The following is a 21,031-nucleotide window of genomic DNA, read 5'->3' as shown; positions in this document are numbered from 1 at the left end:
CTGTGTTTGTTTTGATTGGCCAATGCCTGGGCTGTAGGAATTTGTTGGTTTGTACAAGCCCCTGATTATTTTATTTTTATTTTTATTTTTATATTATTTTTTTGAGACAGAGTCTTGCTCTGTTTCCCAGGCTGGAGTGCAGTGGCACGATCTTGGCTCACTACACGCTCCGCCTCCCAAGTAGCTGGGACTACAGGAGCCCGCCACCACACCCGGCTAATTTTTTGTATTTTTAATAAGATGGGGTTTCACCGTGTTAGCCAGGATGGTCTCGATCTCCTGACCTTGTGATGTGCCTGCCTCGTCCTCCCAAAGTGCTGGGATTACAGGTGTGAGCTACTGTGCCAGGCCCAAGCACCTGATTATTATTGCAAATTTACATTAAATAAAATATTTGGGGGCTTACATAATATTAATATGTGACTGGTATATTTGTGTTTTTATTTATTACAATAAAACATCATTTTAAACTATTATCAATTGTCTATACATTTATTGAAGTCAGAGGCTATCTTATATAGATTTGATGGTTTTACAATGCCCACAGCATTGGTTCAGTAAGTATATGTTGAATGGATAAGTTTCTTCATGTAATTGTTAATGTATTCAAAAACCAAATTTCTCTCTCTTTAGGCCAGAAAAGGTCGGACCACCATCGTGATAGCTCATCGTTTGTCTACAGTTCGTAATGCCGATGTCATCGCTGGTTTCGATGATGGAGTCATTGTGGAGAAAGGAAATCATGATGAGCTCATGAAAGAGAAAGGCATTTACTTCAAACTTGTCACAATGCAGGTATAGTTTAACTTCAGAATTTTCCTAAGTCATCTCAGTGATAAACTGATTTTGCATTTAATGCTAAAAATAAATATTATTTGATTTGATTATCTTAAAAAGTAGGAAACAACACTTGGGGGATTCAGAATGACACCAGTGTTTAAGATCTTTTTTTTCTCTCTTGAAAGAGGGGAAAATAAAGAAGGATAAACAGATAACAAAAAGTAAAAGGTTTCAAGGTGAGTTATCTATTATAGTAGTCAGTAGCCACATGTTCCTGTAGAGCATTTAAACAGTAGTGAATCTGAATTGGAACGTTTTAAGTAGAGTGAGCACACCTTGTTCTGAAGACTTAGTGCAAAAAAATGCAAAATATCTCAATTTTTATATTGATTACATGTTGCAATGATATCACAGGATATCAATAATATATTGGATATATTAGGTGAAATAAAATATATCATTAAAATTGATTTCACTTCTTTCTTTTTACATTTGTTAACATGGCTTCTAGAAAATTTAAAATAACATGGCTCACAGTATGGCTTGCACCGTATTTCTGTTGACAGCACTGATCCAGAGTAAACTTGATTGAGTCAAAACACCCACAAAAAAGGGCATGAGAAGATAAGATACATGGAATGAATGCCAGTTTATTTCAGTATATACAGTGGGAATTCTTCTTTGGTGGTTTCCATTTCCAAATATCACACACGTATACAGACACACACAGACACACGCACACACACACACACACAAAACAACCCAGCAGATTAGCTTTATCCTTTTCTGCAGTTACTAAACAAATTACTGTTTTCCTTGATAGCTGACATTCAGTGATTAGCTTTCATTGGTTACACAGCCTAATGAGCTTATGCATATTTCTTGTTTATTTTAGACAGCAGGAAATGAAATTGAATTAGAAAATGCAGCTGATGAATCCAAAAGTGAAATTGATGCCTTGGAAATGTCTTCACATGATTCAGGATCCAGTCTAATAAGAAAAAGATCCACTCGTAGGAGTGTCCGTGGATCACAAGGCCAAGACAGAAAGCTTAGTACCAAAGAGGCTCTGGTATGAAGGAGGATGCGGAGTTTGTTTTAATCTCACCAACTGTGGTTCCCCTAGTTTGGTGGGCTAGGGCTATGGTAGGAGTGGGAACAAAAAAGGGCTATCCAGAATCCTCCTGTCCTATCCCCTAGAATGTTCCACAGGCCAGGATGTCAACATTTTAGAATCAGGTTAGAATTTAAGAGTGTTAATTTATACAGTAGAATTTTTAGAATTAAAATTTATAATGTAAAGAGACTATAGCGGGTCTTCAAATACCAAAGTTTCTATTCTGTTTATTCCTGCTTATAAATACTCTTGTCAGGTTCTGAGTACCAAATAAAAGTTAAGTGTTTGTGGAAGCATCATTTATTTTTTAAAAAATAAGGGAATATTGTAGCAACATTTGTCAGCATTTTTTTGAAGCTAAATAATAATCATTATGACATTTTTTGAAGCAAAATTGTCATCACTTATTCCTTGATAAGGAATAAGGATAGGATATATTCCTTTACAAATTTTTGTGCATATGTAAGAACTGTATATTATAAAAGTTTTTAACTAACTGTTGTAATAATTTGTGTTTCCTAGGATGAAAGTATACCTCCAGTTTCCTTTTGGAGGATTATGAAGCTAAATTTAACTGAATGGCCTTATTTTGTTGTTGGTGTATTTTGTGCCATTATAAATGGAGGTCTGCAACCAGCATTTGCAATAATATTTTCAAAGATTATAGGGGTAAGTGTGATGCCCATTTGTGTGATTTACTTGTGAGTCCTGATGGAAGAATGAATGAATAAACTGTGTTTGAACTGGGATACATAAGCAACAAAATCCATTATCTTCTTATGAAACTAATTGGCTTGAAGATGTAAGAATGGAAGTCTGGTTTGTGATAGGAAAGCTAACTTTGTGAACCTTCCTTTGTTGTCACAGTTGGTTTCTGGCCTGGGCAACTAAGGACCAGCTTCCTGAAATAGTCAATGAAAGTGATGAGATGACTTTCTCATACCTGCCAACATTGGACTCTGAACAAACCTTGTGAACTCTCATTTCACCAATATGCAAAGAGAGTTCCTCAAATGTTTGTCAGACTGGCTTGAGAATGCACTGTTCTCTAACGTACATATTTTCCAGGACATAAGTAGGCCTAGCATGCTACTTTTGTAAGATGTAATTTTCATCCCACTTGCTAAGGTTAAAACAAATAGGAGCAGCTGCCTAAAGATCGAGATTGACATATGTTGGTTCCACCTCATCTTAATGGTGGCATATTTAGCAAAAAAGTTACGATCTGAAAGGAATGGTCTCTGTTTAGTGATATATTTCCAAACATCAAGCTGAGGACACCCTTGCCGTAACTGCTGAAAACATTGTGGAGAAAGAGATTGATCACCACAAGAAGCATAAGCTAAACACTGACTTTTGATTCTACAAAACATATATGACTATTCAGGTCTACTCATGCCTGGCTAGCTTATTTCAGTTTAATATATTCATTCATGAATTCATGTTTAATGATATTCATGTTTAATATTAAATATATTTATTCAAGAATTATAATTTTTTTTTAGTCTCGCTCACTCTCGTCCAGGCTAGAGTGCAGTGGTGCGATCTTGGCTCACTGCACCCTCTGCCTCCTGGGCTCAAGCGATTCTCCTGCCTCAGCCTCCTGTGTAGCTGGGATTACAGGCCTGCACCACCACACCTGGCTAAAATTTTTGTGTTTTTAGTAGAGATAGGGCTTCACCATGTTGGCCAGGCTGGTCTCAAACTCCTAACCTCAAGTGATCCACCTGCCTCAGCCTCCCAAAGTACTGGGATTACAGGCATGAGCTGCCATGCCTGGCCTCTAGAATTATTTTTTGTGTCTTCTCTGTGCCAGATATTTTTCTTTAATTGTTGAAAAAAAGTCTGAGAATGTGATCAAATGTCTGATTCTGTAGAGTATATGGTCCAGGGCAGGAGTCAGCAAACTTCTTCTATTAACAGTAAGATGGTAAATATTTTAGGCTTTGCACGCCACATGATTTCTGTTACAAATACTCAACTCTGACCTAGTAGTGCACAAGGACAATGTGGAAATGAATGAACACGACTATGTTCCATTAAAACTTTATATAAACATTTGGCCAGTGGCCCATAGTTTGCTGATCCTTGCACTAACATATGTCTTGCAGGTTTTTAGGGGATAGGGGGAGGGGTAGACCGTGGTGTCATCAGAGAAAAAAAAAAGGCAGTGGTTAAGTTAGGAATGGGTTTGGTTGTAGCAAAACCTCAACTTATGATTTTATACTTTTCTCATTCTTCATATAACAATAAGTCTGGAGGTAAGTGTCCCAGGGCTGGGATATTAGCTTTTAGATATTGAATAGGCAACCGGATATCTGCCTCATTGAAGATAGTGGGCTCTGCATCAGATTGCTTGGATTTATAACCTTGAGTCATCCCTTGTTGGCTGTGTTGACTTGAGCAAATTAATTACCTTTTCTGTACTTCAGTTTCTATCTGTGTAAAACTGTGATAATAAATCATTCTCCAGTCTGGAGATGGTTGCCAGGATTAGAGGAATAGTATATATGAATTTGCTTAGAATAATGCCTGGCATAGAGTAAGAATTTAGTAATTGTTATGATTTTTGTTAGACTGACCAGTCAAAAAATTATTTAATCTTTTCAAAAATCCTTTTTGTCGTTGTTGTTTGTCTGTTTTTTTATGAAAGGTAAAGTTGTCTGTCCTGGGCTAGGAATGTGACTGTCTTACAGGACTGATTTTGGCCCACTGTGAAGGGAGATACGTGTTTTCTTTCCCTGAGGAGTGGTTATTCTCTGTGTTCCTTGAGTCCAAAACATCCCATTAGCCCTTATAACCATCTCTGGAAAACATTTCATGTATGGTGCTAGGTCAGGTAGCTGTAGTTTCCAACTGGCTCTCTAACTGGCCATCCTACCAAGAAGGCAGGCTCAAGGAAACGCCTTTCCTTTTGAAAGGCCCGGGCTGAGTGAATGACTACCGCTCTGTGGTTCACCAAAAAAACCACATCAGGTTTTCTCCAGATACTTCAGGACAGTTTGTCGAAATAGTAAAGCAATGAACTGCCGTAAATGTAGTTCCAACCAAGGGAAGAGAAGAGTATTTGTTCTGATTTCAACTTTACACAGTTGAGGTGGCACTCATGACTCCAAGAGGGAACCTGAGCAGAAAAAATATTGGACCAATTTATGAATGATAGACTTTTTCTTGGCCTCCACGGAAGGCAGAATGCAGATAGCTTTAAGGCTGGCAGTAGGAAAGCCAACCCTGATTTCCAGTGTACTGTGGCTCTCCTGACCCCTGAATACTGGGCCAGATGGGAAATGGGTCAGGTCCAGGATGGGTTCTTCACTGATTGAACTAAAAATCCTTTAAATGTTTTCTCACAGGTTTTTACAAGAAATGATGATCCTGAAACAAAACGACAGAATAGTAACTTGTTTTCACTATTGTTTCTAGTCCTTGGAATTATTTCTTTTATTACGTTTTTCCTTCAGGTAAATGTCTCCATTTTCACTATATTCATTTTGAGAAATGCATCATTATTCAACTGGGGGGATTTATAAACATCGATGTAATTGGCCTTTTAGTAGAACTTTTCTATTAACATGGCTACTAATAGCCAAGTTTTTCTGACATGGTGAAAAAAGATGTTTGCCTCCTCTGTCTCCCTTGCTTACCTTCTCCTCTCCACCCTCACCTCCCGCAATGAAACCAGAGGGAACAGAGTGTTTGACCTAATATGATGACTGGAGGTGAAAGGCAGGGACTTAAAAATGGAGTGTGGAGGAGCCCTGGATATAAGTTTGGATATAAGTATTGCCAGTAAATATAAATACTCAAATGTCTTCCCGTGTTCTAAAAGAAACAAAAAACAAAAACCGCATAAACTGATCACACGGGTTTAAAAAGGGTTTGAAGAATTTATCACTCAACTTTTGTTCAAGAAGAAAGAACCATTTCAATGATGCAATCCTCTAACAAAAAATGTAGGAAACATTTGTAAAGAGTCAGATTTTTACAGCTTGCAAATCATTTGGCTGAAATGAAATGGCAAGGAATTAAGTACTCTAAAAGTTTAGTATGAGGGCCTGGTGTGGTGGCTTATGCCTGTAATCTCAGCACTTTGGGAGGCTGAGGCTAGTGGCTCACCTGAGGTCAGGAATTTGAGACCAGACTGGCCAACATGGCAAAACTCTGTCTCCGCTAAAAATACAAAAATTAACTGCATGGTGGTGTGCACCTGTAGTCTCAGCTACTCAGGAGGCTGAAGCAGGAAATGTCTCAGGAACCCAGGAGGCCAGGAGGCGGAGGTCGCTGTGAGCCATGATCGTGCCACTGCACTCCAGCCTGGGCAACAAAGTGAGTCCCTGTCTCTAAATAAATAAATAAGTAAATACCGTTTAGTATGATAAGACAGTGTTGGTTTTGGTTCAAGTGCTCCTTATACCTGTTTCTGATTTTGTGTCCTTGGGCACATAAGTAAACTGTCTAAGCCTATTTCTTTAGCTGTAAACTAGAGGTACTGGTACCTGCCTCTTGATAATTAAAAGGATCATGTGACCAAGTGCCCAGGCCTGCGTGAGGCAGTAGTAGGTAATCACTTATTAATTGAATGACTAGCCCTCTGTAATTTTTAAAGATAAAACTGTGAATAGATATCTTTATTCAACAAGTAAGCATGTATTACGTTTTTTAAAAATAGAATATTGTTCTGGACATTATAGGAGGGGGAAAAGAAAAAACAGACTGAATTCTTTCTTTACTAAGTACTTACAGTCTCACTGGAGAATTTGTCCTTACTAGAATAAATGTGACACTCTAACTACTTACAGGATTGCCATACCAGCTATTAATACCACAGGTGTTTGGAGGAGGTAAAGATTGCTCAATGTAAATTTGGTTAAGAAACTTGGAGTGAGGCAGGCTTTGAGTTGGTCCCTTAAATGTTGACAATTTGAATTGGTGAAGCAAAAGAAGTTAGAGGACTGCCTTTATAACATCATGGTGCTTGGGGGTACTGGAACCTAGCTTGCCTGGAAAACAGGTGAGAACAAAGTCTGTGAATTATAGGAACTTAGAAGGCCAGAGATAGCAAAATCCCTAAAGATGTTAGACCACCCAACTCCTCTTCTTAGTAACATGGGGAGGGAGTCCAGTGGGTAATTGAAAGCTCAGGCTCTGGGTTCCCATTCTGGTTAGGATTCTCATGGATCTGGATTAAGATTCCAACTCTGCGACCTTATAACTGTGGACTTTGGATCTTATCAGGCTCTCTAAACCTCCGTTTCTTCTGTAAAGTGGGCTTTTCTGTCTATACCACCTGTACAGCCTTGTGCCATGGCACACAGTTGCAGAAACAGCAAGCCCTTGAAATCAGGCTTTCTGACTTTGTCTAATCTCCTGCTTTAGCAAAGACATCAATTCTCCCTCCTTTTATGTAATTGGTGGCTGAGTCTCTGACAAGGCATGTTCCTGCCCACAGGGCTTCACATTTGGCAAAGCTGGAGAGATCCTCACCAAGCGGCTCCGATACATGGTTTTCCGATCCATGCTCAGACAGGTATGTTTATTGAGGGCTGTGCCCTGGGATGTGTGCCCCTTAGACTCAGACAGTGGGAGCTCTGTCTTGTTTCCCGGGCCTTGCTCCTATATTGGTTGTTCCTCAGTCTTATGTCAGAGATGCGACTGAACTGCCCCCTAGGTGCAGGCAAGGCTCTACTGTCTGTCTGTTCTGGGTGGGCACAAGGAACTGGACCAGTTTGAGACAGAGCCTCCAGAATGGATTCACCTCCAGTCTGTGTCTCAGCAGTGGTGGTCAGTGCAGGCAGAAGGCATCTTTGATACTCCTTATCCCTTTCCTCTCTTTCCTTCTTTATTCTGGGAAACCCAGGGCATGAGTGTTTCTTTCCGTCAAGAGATGCCTTCTGTACTCTTTCTTTCTACAAATCAAAACATCCCTGTGACCCATTCCTCACTGCCCATTCTCTTTTCTGAGGCTAGTCTGAAATAGTAGTTCAAGCTGCAGTGTTACTGGCTGATAATGGGTTTAATGGAATGCTGCTCACATTTTGCAGCTTCAAAACCCTAACCATTGACACGTGTGAATGTTTTCCTGGGGAAATGGGGAAGGAAATTATAGGAATGTAAATCAGAGCAGCCCAGTTCAAAGGGGAAAGTTCCTTTAACAATCATGAAAATTTTGTATGTGACCTAATAACTTTCCATTTTAAAAATCACTAATCACTTGCCATTGAGTAAAATGATGCTTTAGAAGTCTGTCCCAGATGTGCCAGGGATACTCGAACCCTGGCTAAGAGGCATCACTTTGGGGTGTTAGATTTTCTAGAGGGCATTCACATTTTGCCAGCTGTCTCTGGTTCCTCAGTTCTTCCCCATTCCTCCCATCACCATTTAAAAACAAAATCTATTTATTGAAATTGTTGGCTAGTGACTGACAGAGCCAGGACTGAATCTGAGTGAGAGAGCATGGTTTGATGGGAAACCTGTCCTTGAACTCTTAGGTTGAACTGTATTCATAACTCAGATTCCACTTAGGTCTACACTGACCTTGCTCCAGGGCCAAATTTCCCATTACCCAACCAGCCTCCAGGCCAACTGCTACATCCATTATACTTTGGCAGCTGAGCTGATGGTTAGTGGAATGCCTCCTCCATAAATTGTTAAGTAGGGCAAGCATTTATTAAGTGCCTTCTGCTTACAAGGTCTAGTACTTAGTATTGTAAGGCATTCAAACCTGAATGGTCCCTGTATTCAAGGACGTTACATTCCTGTGCAGAGACACTTTTAACCACTTAAGAATATTGAAAAGCAAGTTGATACATACTATAATAAATTATAGCACTATTTTTTCTAAATATTTTTGGGAAAAAATGATAGATACTTCTTTAACGTAAATAGCCAGTTTAGATAACTTCTTAGGGACCACAGTTATTTGTAAAACACATAAATTCACACTTCAAATTCACAATCATGTTAGTATCTGTGTATTTAAAAGTAAATGGTTTTACAAAGAAAATCTTATTTTATGTTGAATGTTACATTTTAATCTGGATTACTTTTGTTGATTTCTTTTTGACTCAAATCATTTATACTGCCCTGAGCTACATTTATCTAACTGCTTGTTCAACCTCTCTATTGGATATCTAATAAGGGTTTCACTGTTTAAGATTTCCAAAATTGAGCTTTTGACTCTTCTCCTCCCCACCAGACTTATTCCTTACCCCCTCTTCCCCCATATCAGTAAGCAACAGCTCCATTCTACCAGTTGTTTGGGCTAAAAACCTTGAAGCCATCCTTGACTCTTCTCTTTCTATTAACATTGCAGAGCTTCCTAGCTGATCGCCCTGCCTCCATTCTTATCCCAATCTGGTAGGTTCACCTTAAAACAGCCAGAGTCACTTTTCTAAAATAGAAATCAAGTCATATCCCACTGCCCAAACCTGCTGAAGGCTGCCCATACCTCACAGGATAAGGTCTGGAATCCTGACAGTTGCCCTAAGGCCACACACTATTTGGCCCCCACTGTCTCTCAAATCTCATCTCCTACAACCACCTTTTTCCAACACAACATCTTACACAGTGGCTCACTGCCCAAGAGTAGGAGAGGGGAGGATCAGAGGAGCCAAATGAGAACACAAATCTGTCCAAAGGAAGGGGAGGCTTTTACAAATTCACACAAAGGTTCTTTTTAGGCTGCTGGCAGCCTTTAAAGCTTTCATGCTGGTGTATGAACAGATCAGGTATGCCTTTGCCTCAGGGCCTTTGCACATGCTGTTTCTGCTTTCCCTGAGGTATTCTCATCCTTTCCTTCATTCAGGCCTCTGTTCAGATGTCCCCTTAGACAGACCTTCTCTTTCCCCTCCCCAGTCACTAAAATAGCACCTCCCCTCACTTTTCTGTTCTTCTTACCCTGCTCAATTTTTCTTTTCTTTGTACCTTCCATCTCTAGAATCTAAGCTTCACAAAAGCAGCTACTTTGTCTTTTTTGTTCGTACAGGTCCAACACTTAGAAATCATGCACAGGACAAAGTAGGCACTCAGAAATTTTTGTGACAAATGAAATGATCTATTTATGTGTTTTTATATTAAGTTTCTTTCTTGTGTATTGAATGTCGCATCCTGGGTGCTAAATGCCAGGGATATAAGTATAAACAAAACTGACCCTGTTGCTGCCCTCTTGGAGCAGGGAGTCTCATAAACAGAGCTTTAAGATAATAAAATCATTTTCTATGCCACAGGATGTGAGCTGGTTTGATGACCCTAAAAACACCACTGGAGCATTGACTACCAGGCTTGCCAATGATGCTGCTCAAGTTAAAGGGGTACGTGCCTCCTTTCTACTGGTGTTTATCTTAATTGGCCATTTTGGACCCTGGCATGAAACTAATTTTCTCCTTACAGGTGTTAGTTATCATCATTAAGAAAATGTTGGCTAGATATCTAACCTACAAACATATCACATGCTTTTTATAGCAACATGTTAACTATTTAAACATTATATACTGTAGAGCATATAGATAACTTATAAACCTTTTGCTATTGCTGTTATTCATGCTATTAACAAGATGCATGGAGAATAGTTATTTAGAAAAGAGAGTATGAAGTGCTCAATCAACATAAAACAGTAATTGCTCCTGAAGAAAGGATGTATTTAATTGCTGTAAGAAAGTTTAGGGTCACTGTGGTTATAGAAGGGAGGGAAGACAATCCTCTATAGATTGAAAGAAATGAAAAGCACATTAAAAAATTAAAGCAAGGATAGAATAACTTTAGTCTTTATCTTTAATAACTTTAAACTTTAATAATTTTAATAACTTAAATTTTGCTACTATATGAATCTCTTGATATAACTAGATACTATTGAACCAGCAGGTTTTGATTTTTGGCTGAAGTGACAATTTCTTCTACAACTGTTTATGGCAAAAGTTCACAAAATGATGTAGAATTTGAAAAAATTCATGTGATCTCTGGTGTGTCTTTTCCCCTCTTGAACCTTATCCATCTTTATCTTTAAATCTTTCTGTAAGATAGTACTATACTGACATTTCTTCTATCTAATATATAGGGCTTCTTTAAGAATAAATTAAGCTATGAATGAGGAAACACATAGAGTTTTAACATTGAAATATAAACTTTAGGAGTCCCTCTTTTTCTGTTGTTTGGAATAGTTTCAGAAGGAATAGTACCAGCTCCTCTTTGTAATTGTTGTTTTACTACAAAATTCTTTGCTTAAAGCAAACAAAACAATAAAAATCAATATTTAGATCAAGTTGTATAGAATGTAATTACACGTGCACGCCTGTAATCCCAGCTACTTGGAAGGCTGAGGCACGAGAATTGCTTGAACTCAGGAGGTGGAGGTTGTAGAGCTGAGATCGCACCACTGCACTCCAGCCTGGGTGACAGAGCAAGACTATGTCTCAAAAAAAAAAAAAAAAAAAAAAAGAAAAAAAAAGAAAAGAAAAAGAAAAAGAAAAGAAGACAAAGTAGCTGGAATAGAGTGAGTGAAAGGAAGAAACTGTGTGAATAGGCCAAAAGGGGAAAGCATAGAAGGAAGCTGTTGCAGTAATCCAGGACAGAGATGATAGTGTTTTAGACTAATGTGGTTATACAAAAGGTTATACAAAATTATAAGATATAATTAATTCTGGATATATTTTAGATGTACAGCCAATAGAATGTATTGGTTGGATTAGATGATGGATATGAGAGAAAGGGAATTTAAAGATGACTCCAATTCTTTTTTACCTGCACAATGGAGAAAAATGGAGTTGATTTTTTGTTTTTTTAAAGAGATAGAGTCTCTCTTTGTAGCCCAGGCCAGACTACAGTGGCATGATTATAGCTCACTATAAGCTAGAACTCATGGGCTCAAGCAATCCTTCCTTCTCCAGCCTTCCTGCTAGCTAGGACCACAGGTGTGCACCACCATGTCCAGCTAATTTTTAAATTTTTTGTAGAGACAGGGTCTCCCTATGCTGCCCAATCTGGTCTTGAACTCCTGGGCTCAAGTGATCCTCTTGCCTCAGCCTCCCAAAATGTTGAGATTACAGGTGTGAGCTGCCATGCCCAGCTGGAGTTGATCTTTATGAAATTCAGAAGCCTGTTGGAGAAGCAGGGTTGGGGGAGAATGGAGAGTTCTGTATGAGACATGGTAAGTTTGTGATGTCTGTATTAGACATCCATGTGTAGACATCAAGAAGGCTGAACTTTGCACTGCTAACTTTAGTAAACCTTTTATATAATTTGTTTACCAAATAAGTTTTACTATGCTTCTCCATTCGTTCTGGTCCTCAGAACTCTATAGACTCCTACTCTGTAGGAGGAATATATGTGGGACAGTGAGCATTAGTCTCTGGAATAAAGGAACAGTAACCAGTGCAATGTGACATTGCACAGTATGACACAGATCCTGTGGTATGGGCTCATGTGCTTTGATGGACAAATATCCCGCATCACATTTGACGTGGAAGACACAATCCTGGAGGCAACTCAGTCTTTTGCAGCAGAACCCGGAGCAGATGTATTCAGGGCATTCTGTATTGCAGTTTTTCTTCCTTCCTCTCAAATTCCTCTGGTGTTATGACCTGCCTTAGGCCACAGTGAGTTCCCATATTTGTAAAATTGATGGTCACTTTTTCCCTCCACAGTGCTGTTTGTGAGGCCCTTTGCTGTATTCACTGTCTCTAATTGCCTGCTGGGGTCAACCTTCTGCTTTTCACTTTTTTTCCAAAGACACCTCAAACTGGCACTTTCATGGCCCTGCCAAGATGGCTGCACTCACCTTATGTGAGCCACTCAGGCAAAACTGTTTTCCAGAACTTAAAACAGTGGCTAAAAAGGAAAGACCAGAGAAGAGAAAATGAGCAGGTTGGCAAACACTGTCAACTTAGGAAAGCCCAATGTAGCTGTTATCACAGATTGGCTGAGACAGGACTGTTGGATCTACTTTACACCACTAACTGATCTGTTTTTGGCTGACAGGTTTTGGTTCCTCCTCTCAACCCCAGTCTTTACAATGAAAATTTTCTGTCTGCTAATCTGTGCTCTTCCATTCATCTCAGTCCTCATATTTCTATAGACTCCTACTCTGTAGGAATAGATGTAGGACAGTGAGTGTTAATCTTTAGAATAAAGGAACAGTAACCAGTGTAATGTCTGAAGTGCTAAATCAAATGAAGCTAAGGGGTTAAATCTCCTTGCAGTTTAAGGTCTTAGACTTTTTAGTTACTCTTTTTGGTACATTAAAGAATTTGCTGTCTTTAATCCATCTTATTTCTTTCTGTGGCCCTTCACTACTATCCAAAGCTGCACATTTATGTATCTGAAAGGTTATATAGCCAGGTAATTCCTCTGCCATGAACTCACACTGAGAAGTGATTCTAGGTGATATTCTAAGAGCTTCTCTCACAAGCACATAAGTCAGTAGCTGCAGTGGGAAATGAGCTCTGAGTAGAACTTGTAGATACTGAGAACAGGAGCAACCTGTATCATCCCTGTGGCACAGCCATTCTCCAGCTTGCATCCTTTGACCTTCAAACTAAAGATGTGAAATGCAGAGAGCTGGCTTTGAAAACCATTCTAGTCTGATTTATCCCAAATTTGGCAAATCATCCCTTTAATATAAGCTCAGTGATTGCATCAACTAAATGTATAGGTGTTATATTATTTATGATATCTCTTTCAGCCCTGGTGCAGCTCCATGGTATGGAATTTAATGTATTTAAAGGCTACTGATAGTTATAGTGCTCTTTTCCTAAGTACAATTCTGGTGTTTATATCAGACAGGTGTTAAATGATTTTGTAGGGATTAGTGTAGGGAATTATAAAGGATTCTATTGCTACCATAAAGGGGTCCCGATGCAGATCCTGAAAGAGGGTTCTTGGATCTTGTGCAAGAAAGAATTCAAGGCGAATCCATAAAGTGAAAGCAAGTTTATTAAGAAAGTGAAAAAATAAAGAATGGCTACTCCATAGGCAGAACAGCAGCATGGGACGCTCAGCTGCTTATACTTATTATTGTTACTTCTTGATTACATGCTAAACAAGGGGTGGATTATTCATGAGTTTCCTAGGAAAAGAGGTGGGCTCTTCCCAGAACTGAGGGTTCTTCCCCTTTTTAGACCATATAGGGTAACGTTGCCATGGCATTTGTAAACTGTCATGGCACTGGTATGAGTGTCTTTGAGCATGCTAATGTATTATAATTCATGTATAATGAACAGTGAGAACAACTAGAGGTCACTTTGGTCACCATCTTGATTTTTGGTAGGATTTGGCTGGCTTCTTTACCACAGTTTGTTTTATCAGCAAGGTCTTAGTGACCTGTATCTTGTGCTGACCTCCTGTCACATCCTGTGACTTAGAATGTCTAACCTCCTGGGAATGTAGCCCAGTAGGTCTCAGCCTTATTTTACCCAGCCCCTATTCAGAAAAAGCAGGTCTGGGGCCAGAGCAGGCATTTGGAATAGCTTGGGGGCACAGAATGTTTCCAGGGTAGAGGAGATGTGCTGGACTAAATTATAGAGTGATGGACTAAACTGACTTTGTAGCTTGACTTTTGGTTTCAGAGTTGGAAATCTGGTTTACAGCTGGACTTTATACAGTGGTGGATTAAATTCACTTTGTAGTTTGACTTCTGACTTTAGAGCTGGAAATCAGCACACACTAATGAAAGTCATGCTTCAGACTCCCTCTGGAATTCAAGGGGAAGACAATAATGCCCGCTTACTATCTTAAATTAAATTCCATAATTTTCAACTCTGTATTTTTTCCAAATTAAACATTATATCTCAAACAGACCCAGATATATTTGAATATTATTAATGACAAATATCAGGCTTAAATTATAAGTAATTATATACCTAACATTGGAAATTTCCATAATTCCTAGTTTGTCAGACTCCTTTATCTTGCTGATTTACAGGGATTGCTTTAGTAATGTTGCTGTGATTAACGAAGGTTTTCTTGGTATTAAAAGATCCGAAGAAATAGGAATATGTAATTGAACTCTAGATTGTTGATATTCTACTTTCAGCATTCTGAAGTCATGGAAATTCTTACTGTAGAAACTCAATAAACTTATAAGTAAATCTTTACTTTTTAGTTCATTACTGAGAAAATAATGAAGATAGTCTCATGAAGGTGAGTTTTCAGAAAATAGAAGCATGAGTTGTGAAGATAATATTTTTAAAGTTTCTCTAATATGTTTTGTTTTGCAGGCTATAGGTTCCAGGCTTGCTGTAATTACCCAGAATATAGCAAATCTTGGGACAGGAATAATTATATCCTTCATCTATGGTTGGCAACTGACACTGTTACTCTTAGCAATTGTACCCATCATTGCAATAGCAGGAGTTGTTGAAATGCAAATGTTGTCTGGACAAGCACTGAAAGATAAGAAGGAACTAGAAGGTGCTGGGAAGGTGAGTCAAACTAAATATGATTGATTACTCAAGTAGAGTAAAATATTCTAATCAGTGGTGTTTTGTTACTCCCTGCTGCTTACTGTGCTCTAAGAATGTGTTTCTAACTATTTCTCAAAGCAATCTTTTTTATACTTATTCAGTAAATTAGAAACTTACAGAAAGTAGCAAAGCCAGTTCTTGGACTCAAAAACTGATAATTAACTTTAACAAACTTTTTCAATTTTCAGGCCATTGTCTTCACACTGTTCTTCCTTCCTACCCACTTTCCTCCTTCCCTTAGTTATTTTCTTCTTTCTTTTTCCTCACTTTCACTCTCTCTCCACTCCTTCCTTCCTTCTTTCCTTTTTTCCTTCCTTCCCTTCTTCCTTCTTTTCTTTCTTTTCTTTCAAGGTTAAATCCATTCCTTTATTGAGGAAAGTAAGCCCATTTTATTTGTACATGTAAGGGGGGAGATTAAATATGGAAAAACTCTAGGGGTATTTATTATATCTGTTTTAAATTACTACCACTCTTTCTTTTTTTTATGATGCTCCTCTCTTCATCTTATTTCTATTTATCTTTACCCTTTTTTTACTTCTTTTTTTTCCCCCTGCATGCTTGTCTATTTTTTCCCATTATTTAACAAATGCTTATGTGGCATTTACTGTGTTTCCTGGCAAATGTCTTACTCCTTATAGCAACCATACGGGGTCTATTATCTCATTTTTCTGGTGGGACTGAGGCACACACAGGCAGGTCATGGCTCTGGACTTTAGAGCTGATAGATCTTGGAGCCAGAATTCAAACTCAGACAGTTGTGCTCCCAAGTTGTTTCTCTTTCTGTTATAAAATGAAGAGTTCCTCTGATGGCAGAATGCAGTCTGATATCACATGACCTGTATCATAGTGGAAATGAGAGGTCAGAGCAGGGCTGACTGCCATAACTGACATTTAGGACAGGGATATATGTGTGATGAACGTTCTGAGGTTCCCGGGAGTTAGGGCAGGGACTCACACAGATCAGAGTGGGCTCACGCAGATCAGAGTGGCTCTGGTTGTCAGTAGGCCCAGCTACCTCACCAAGTGAATGATGAGGAAGGCCCCAGATGTTGGTCATTGCCTCTAATGCTTTGTCCTTTACCTCTCTGCTATCTCTTCGGACTATCCCATTTTTGGGGGGTTCTCTCTGAAAAATCTTTTGGCCCAGCTGTAGTACCTCCCCAGCCAGTGTCTGTAGGGATCAAACCTTATGTCAGGCATCCTGTCAGGCTCCCAGAGGCCCATTTCTGGAGGTACATCAGGATGTTTCTGACCCACAGGGGTCTATTGTGGTCTGGCTCAAGTAACTTTGGCCCTGCCAGGGAATACATTCTGTGCCAATGACTCCATTTAATACTGTACTTTGGGGATCTCCCCCATGGTGTTGACTCTTCCCCTGAGAAGATGGAAAAATCTAGGACAAAATATGTAAAAAGGAGAAAGCATTCTAGTTAACAGTGAGGTATTTGAAATGTGCCAGCAGGGAGTCTTAGATTGCTTTTAGGAAGAAGATGATCCAATCTGATCCTAAGCTAATTCATGCAAACCACAGGTTAGCACCTTTGAAGTGACACATGAGATTTAAGACTCTTGGAGTCCTGTCAGAGGGGCCAAAGGAAGGGAAGCAGATGGAAATGAATTATGTGTGGATATGGCAGATTTTCTCAGTAAAGGTCAGGGATGTGATACATGTTCTAATTCAGGGGTGGCTCATGAGAGGGACGGAAGTAGGTAGGGGAAGTAGTGGATCTGCACCAACCAGTCCACGTAATATTGAAAATCAACTTCCACCTGATCACAATTCTCAAGCTGCTGTTTAGTACTTCTTATATAACAAGTATCATACTAACAGCTCTAAATACATGATCTAATTTAATGCTCACAATAACCCTGTTGAATTATCCCTGTTGGATAGATAATGAAACCCAAGATTCAGAGAGATCAAGTAACTTGCTCACAGTCACACAGCAACAGCCTCCTAACCAATCTCCCTGCTTCTACTCCTTCCACTCTTGTCCAACTATATTCTACATTCTTACAGAAGTCATTCTGATCTCTCATAAATACAAATCTGATAATGCCAACCCTTATTTCAAAGTCCCAAATGGCTTCTTATCATACTTGGAACAAAATCTAATCTTTTATCATGGATTATCAAACTCTGTATGATCTAACTCCTGATGACCTTTATAACCTTATCTGGCATCACAGTCTCTTATGCCTGTGTGCCCTGGCCCAGTGGACATTCTTGCAATTCCTGGAACATTTTAAGCTGATTGCCTCTGATCTTCTCTTGGCTGACTTTACATTATTCATATCCTAAAATTATTACCTTTTCAGAGAGGCCATTCCTGACACCTGAATTAATTCATGATACTTCTCAGCCCTTGATGTTTCTTTCCTATTTATTTATTTATTGGTTAATGGTATATGATTTGTTTATTGATTAATGGTGTATGCGACATTAGAGCCCACTCTTATTCTGACTGCATGAGGTCAAAATCTGCTCATAACCTCTACCCTGCCTGTGATTTGTGCTCTGTAGTTTTTCAGCACATTATTGTGGACTAGTGAGCATTTCTATAAAATACCGGTGACCCTTGAACAGCACAGGTTTGAACTGAGTGGGTCCACTTATATGTAGTTTGTTTTCAATAAATGTATTGGTAAATTTTTTGAAGATTTGCAACGATTTGAAAAAACTCACAAGCCATGTAGCCTAGAAATATCAAAAAATTAAGAAAAAGTTAAGTATATTATAAATGCATAAAATATATATAGTTACTAGTCTTATCATTTACTACCATAAGATATACACAAACTTACTATTTAAAAAGTTAAAAATGATCAAATTTTATGCACACACTTACAGACCATATATGGCACGATTCACAGTTAAGACACATGTCAACAACTGTAAAGATACAGTGTGACATGCTTTGGCTCTGTGTCCTCATCCAAATCTCACCTCGAATTGTAATAATCCTCACATGTTATGGGAGGGACCTAGTGGGAGGTAACTGAATCATGGGGGTGGGTTTTTCCCATGCTATTCTCATGATAGTGAATAAGTCTCATGAGATCTAATGATTTTATAAAGGGGATTTCCCCTGCATATGCTGTCCTGCCTGCTGCCATGTGAGATGTCCCTCTGCTCTTCCTTCATCTTCCGCCATGATTGTGAGGCCTCCCCAGCTATGTGGAACTCTGAGTCCACTAAAACCTCTTTCCTTTATAAATTACCCGATCTTGGGTATGTCTTTATTAGCAGCATGAGAACAGACTAATACATAGTGTTAAATCATAAAATAAAACCATAGTATGTACTGTACTACCCCAGTAATTTTGTAGCCACTTCCTGTTGCTACTGCAGTGAGCTCAAGTGTTATATCTGCTTAAAATGCAGTGACACTAATCATCTCAGCAGGAGCAGTTCCTCTCTCCAGTAAATTGCATATTGCAGTAAAAAGTGATCTCTCATGGTTCTTGCATATTTTAAAACTCATGATTAGTGCAATATCATAAACATTAAATAATACCAGGGAACCCATATGAAGTGCCACTAGTGATGCTGGAAGTGCTCCCAACAAGCAGAGAAAAGTCATAACAGTACGGGAAAAAGTTGAACTGCTTGATATGTACTATAGATGTGAGGTCTGCAGCTGCAGTTAGTTGCCTGCCATTTCAAGATAAATGAATCTAGCATAAGAACCATTGTAAAACAAACAAACAGAAAACAGATAAAAAAACCAAAATTCATAAAAGCCATCACTGCAGCTACAACAGCAGGTGCAGAAACCTTGCACTTTTTGTACAATACCTTTATCTCATATTGAAAATGCAGCTTTTGCATGGGTGCAGGATTGCTGTAAGAAAGGCATACCTATAGACTCTAATATGATTAGAGGAAAAGCAAAGTCAATTCAAATTAAAAGTAAGATGAAGGATCTAGAGCTGGATAATTTAATGCCAGCAAAGGATGGTTTGATAATTTTAGAAAGAGATTTGGCTTTAAAAAAAGGTCAAGATAGCAGGAGAAGCAACTTCTGCCAATCAAGAGGCAGTAGAAATGTTCCTAGATGCTATTTTAAAAAAATCACTGAGAAGAAAGAATATCTGCCTGATAAGGTTTTTAATGCAGTTGAAAGTGCCCTATTTTAGGAAAAAAAAAAAAAATGCCACGAAGGACTTTTATTAATAAGGAAGAGAAACAAGTCCAAGGATTTACATGAGAAAGGAATAGGCTAACTCTGCTGTTTCGTGTAAACGCAATTGGGTTTAGGATGAGTCCATATCTATAGATATGCCCTTATGTGTAAAGCTGCTCATCCCTGATCCTTGAAGGGAAAAGATAAGCCTCAGCTGCCAGTCTTTTGATTGTACAACAAGAAGGTGTGTACAGTGAGAGCCCTTTTTCCGGATTGGTTACATTGATGCTTTGTCCTTGAAGTCAGGAAATACCTAGACAGTAAGGGACTGCCTTTTAAAGTTCTTTTGATATTAGACAATGATCCCGGCCACCCAGAACTCACGAGTTTAACATCGAAGGTATTGAAGTGGTCTGCTTGCCTCCCAAACATGTCTCTAATTCAGCCTTTAGATGAGAGGGTTATAAGAATCTTTTTTTTTTTTTTTTTTTTTTTTTTTTTGATAAATTTTTTGTAGACATGAAGTCTCACTGTGTTGCCTGGGCTGGTCTCGAACTCCTGAGCTCAAGCGATCCTCCCACCTTAGTCTCCCAAAGTGCTAGGATTACAGGTGTAAGCCACTGTGCCTCGCCACTCATAAGGATTTTTAAGGCTCATCACAAAGCACATGGTACTCTACAGAAAGGATTGTTAACACTATGGTAGAGAGCCACCATAGAGAAGAACATCATGCAAGTCTGTAATCCTAAAACGATGAATTTCTGCTGGAGAAAACTGTGTCCAGATGTACATGATTTCACAGGATTTATGACAGAGCCAATCAAGGAAATCACAAAAAGAGATAGGAGACATGAAAAAAAAAAAAAAAAAAGTGGTGGGTGAAGGCTTTCAAGGTATAGATTTTGGAGAAATTCAAGAGCAAATAAACATCACACCAGAGGAATTAACAGAAGATGATTTGATAAAGATGAGTGTTTCCAAACCAGTGCCAAACAGTGAGGAAGAAGATATAGGAGAAACAGTGCCAGAAAACTGACTTTACACAATCTGGCAAAAGAGTTTCAGTTATTCAGGACTGCTTTTAACTTCTTTTATGACATAGACCCTTCTGTGATACAGGCACTGAAACTGAAGCAAACAGTGGAGGAAGGATTGGTACCATATTGAAACATTTTTAGAGAAATGAAAAAGCAAAAAGCTAGACAGAGACCACAATGCATGTCAGTAACCAGTTGTGCCTACCTTTGCCGCCTCCCCTTCCACTTCCTCTGCATCTTCCCCTGTACTACCCCGAGACAGCAAGACCAATCCCTCTTCTTCCTCCTTTTCCTTAGCCTATTCAATATAAAGATGATGAAGATAAAGACCTTTATAATGATCCACTTCCGCTTAATGAATAGTAAATATATTTTCTCTTCCTTTTGATTTTCTTAATAACATTTTCTTCCCTCTAGCTTACTTTATTATAAAAATACAAATACATATTACATATAACATACAAAATACATGTTAATTGACTGTTTGTGTTATTGGTAAGACTTCTGGTTGATGGC

General features: G+C 38.8%; 1 protein-coding gene across 1 annotated transcript in view; it reads left to right on the top strand.

The window, feature by feature from the left end:
- The window catches only part of ABCB1 (ATP binding cassette subfamily B member 1), a 104,764-nt gene that overhangs the window by 62,434 nt on the left and 21,299 nt on the right, over nt 1–21,031 (top strand). Inside the window, exons 15-21 of the mRNA XM_010370650.1 lie at nt 634–795; nt 1,676–1,852; nt 2,420–2,566; nt 5,251–5,358; nt 7,347–7,424; nt 10,123–10,206; nt 15,106–15,309. Coding sequence (XP_010368952.1) covers nt 634–795; nt 1,676–1,852; nt 2,420–2,566; nt 5,251–5,358; nt 7,347–7,424; nt 10,123–10,206; nt 15,106–15,309 — 960 coding nt within the window. The remainder of the gene's footprint in view (nt 1–633; nt 796–1,675; nt 1,853–2,419; nt 2,567–5,250; nt 5,359–7,346; nt 7,425–10,122; nt 10,207–15,105; nt 15,310–21,031) is intronic.

The sequence above is a fragment of the Rhinopithecus roxellana genome, chromosome 6 (genome assembly GCF_007565055.1).
Source record: "Rhinopithecus roxellana isolate Shanxi Qingling chromosome 6, ASM756505v1, whole genome shotgun sequence".
Lineage (NCBI taxonomy): Eukaryota > Metazoa > Chordata > Mammalia > Primates > Cercopithecidae > Rhinopithecus > Rhinopithecus roxellana.
Note: the sequence above shows the minus strand (reverse complement) of the source record. Positions and strands in the feature narration are given on the sequence as shown.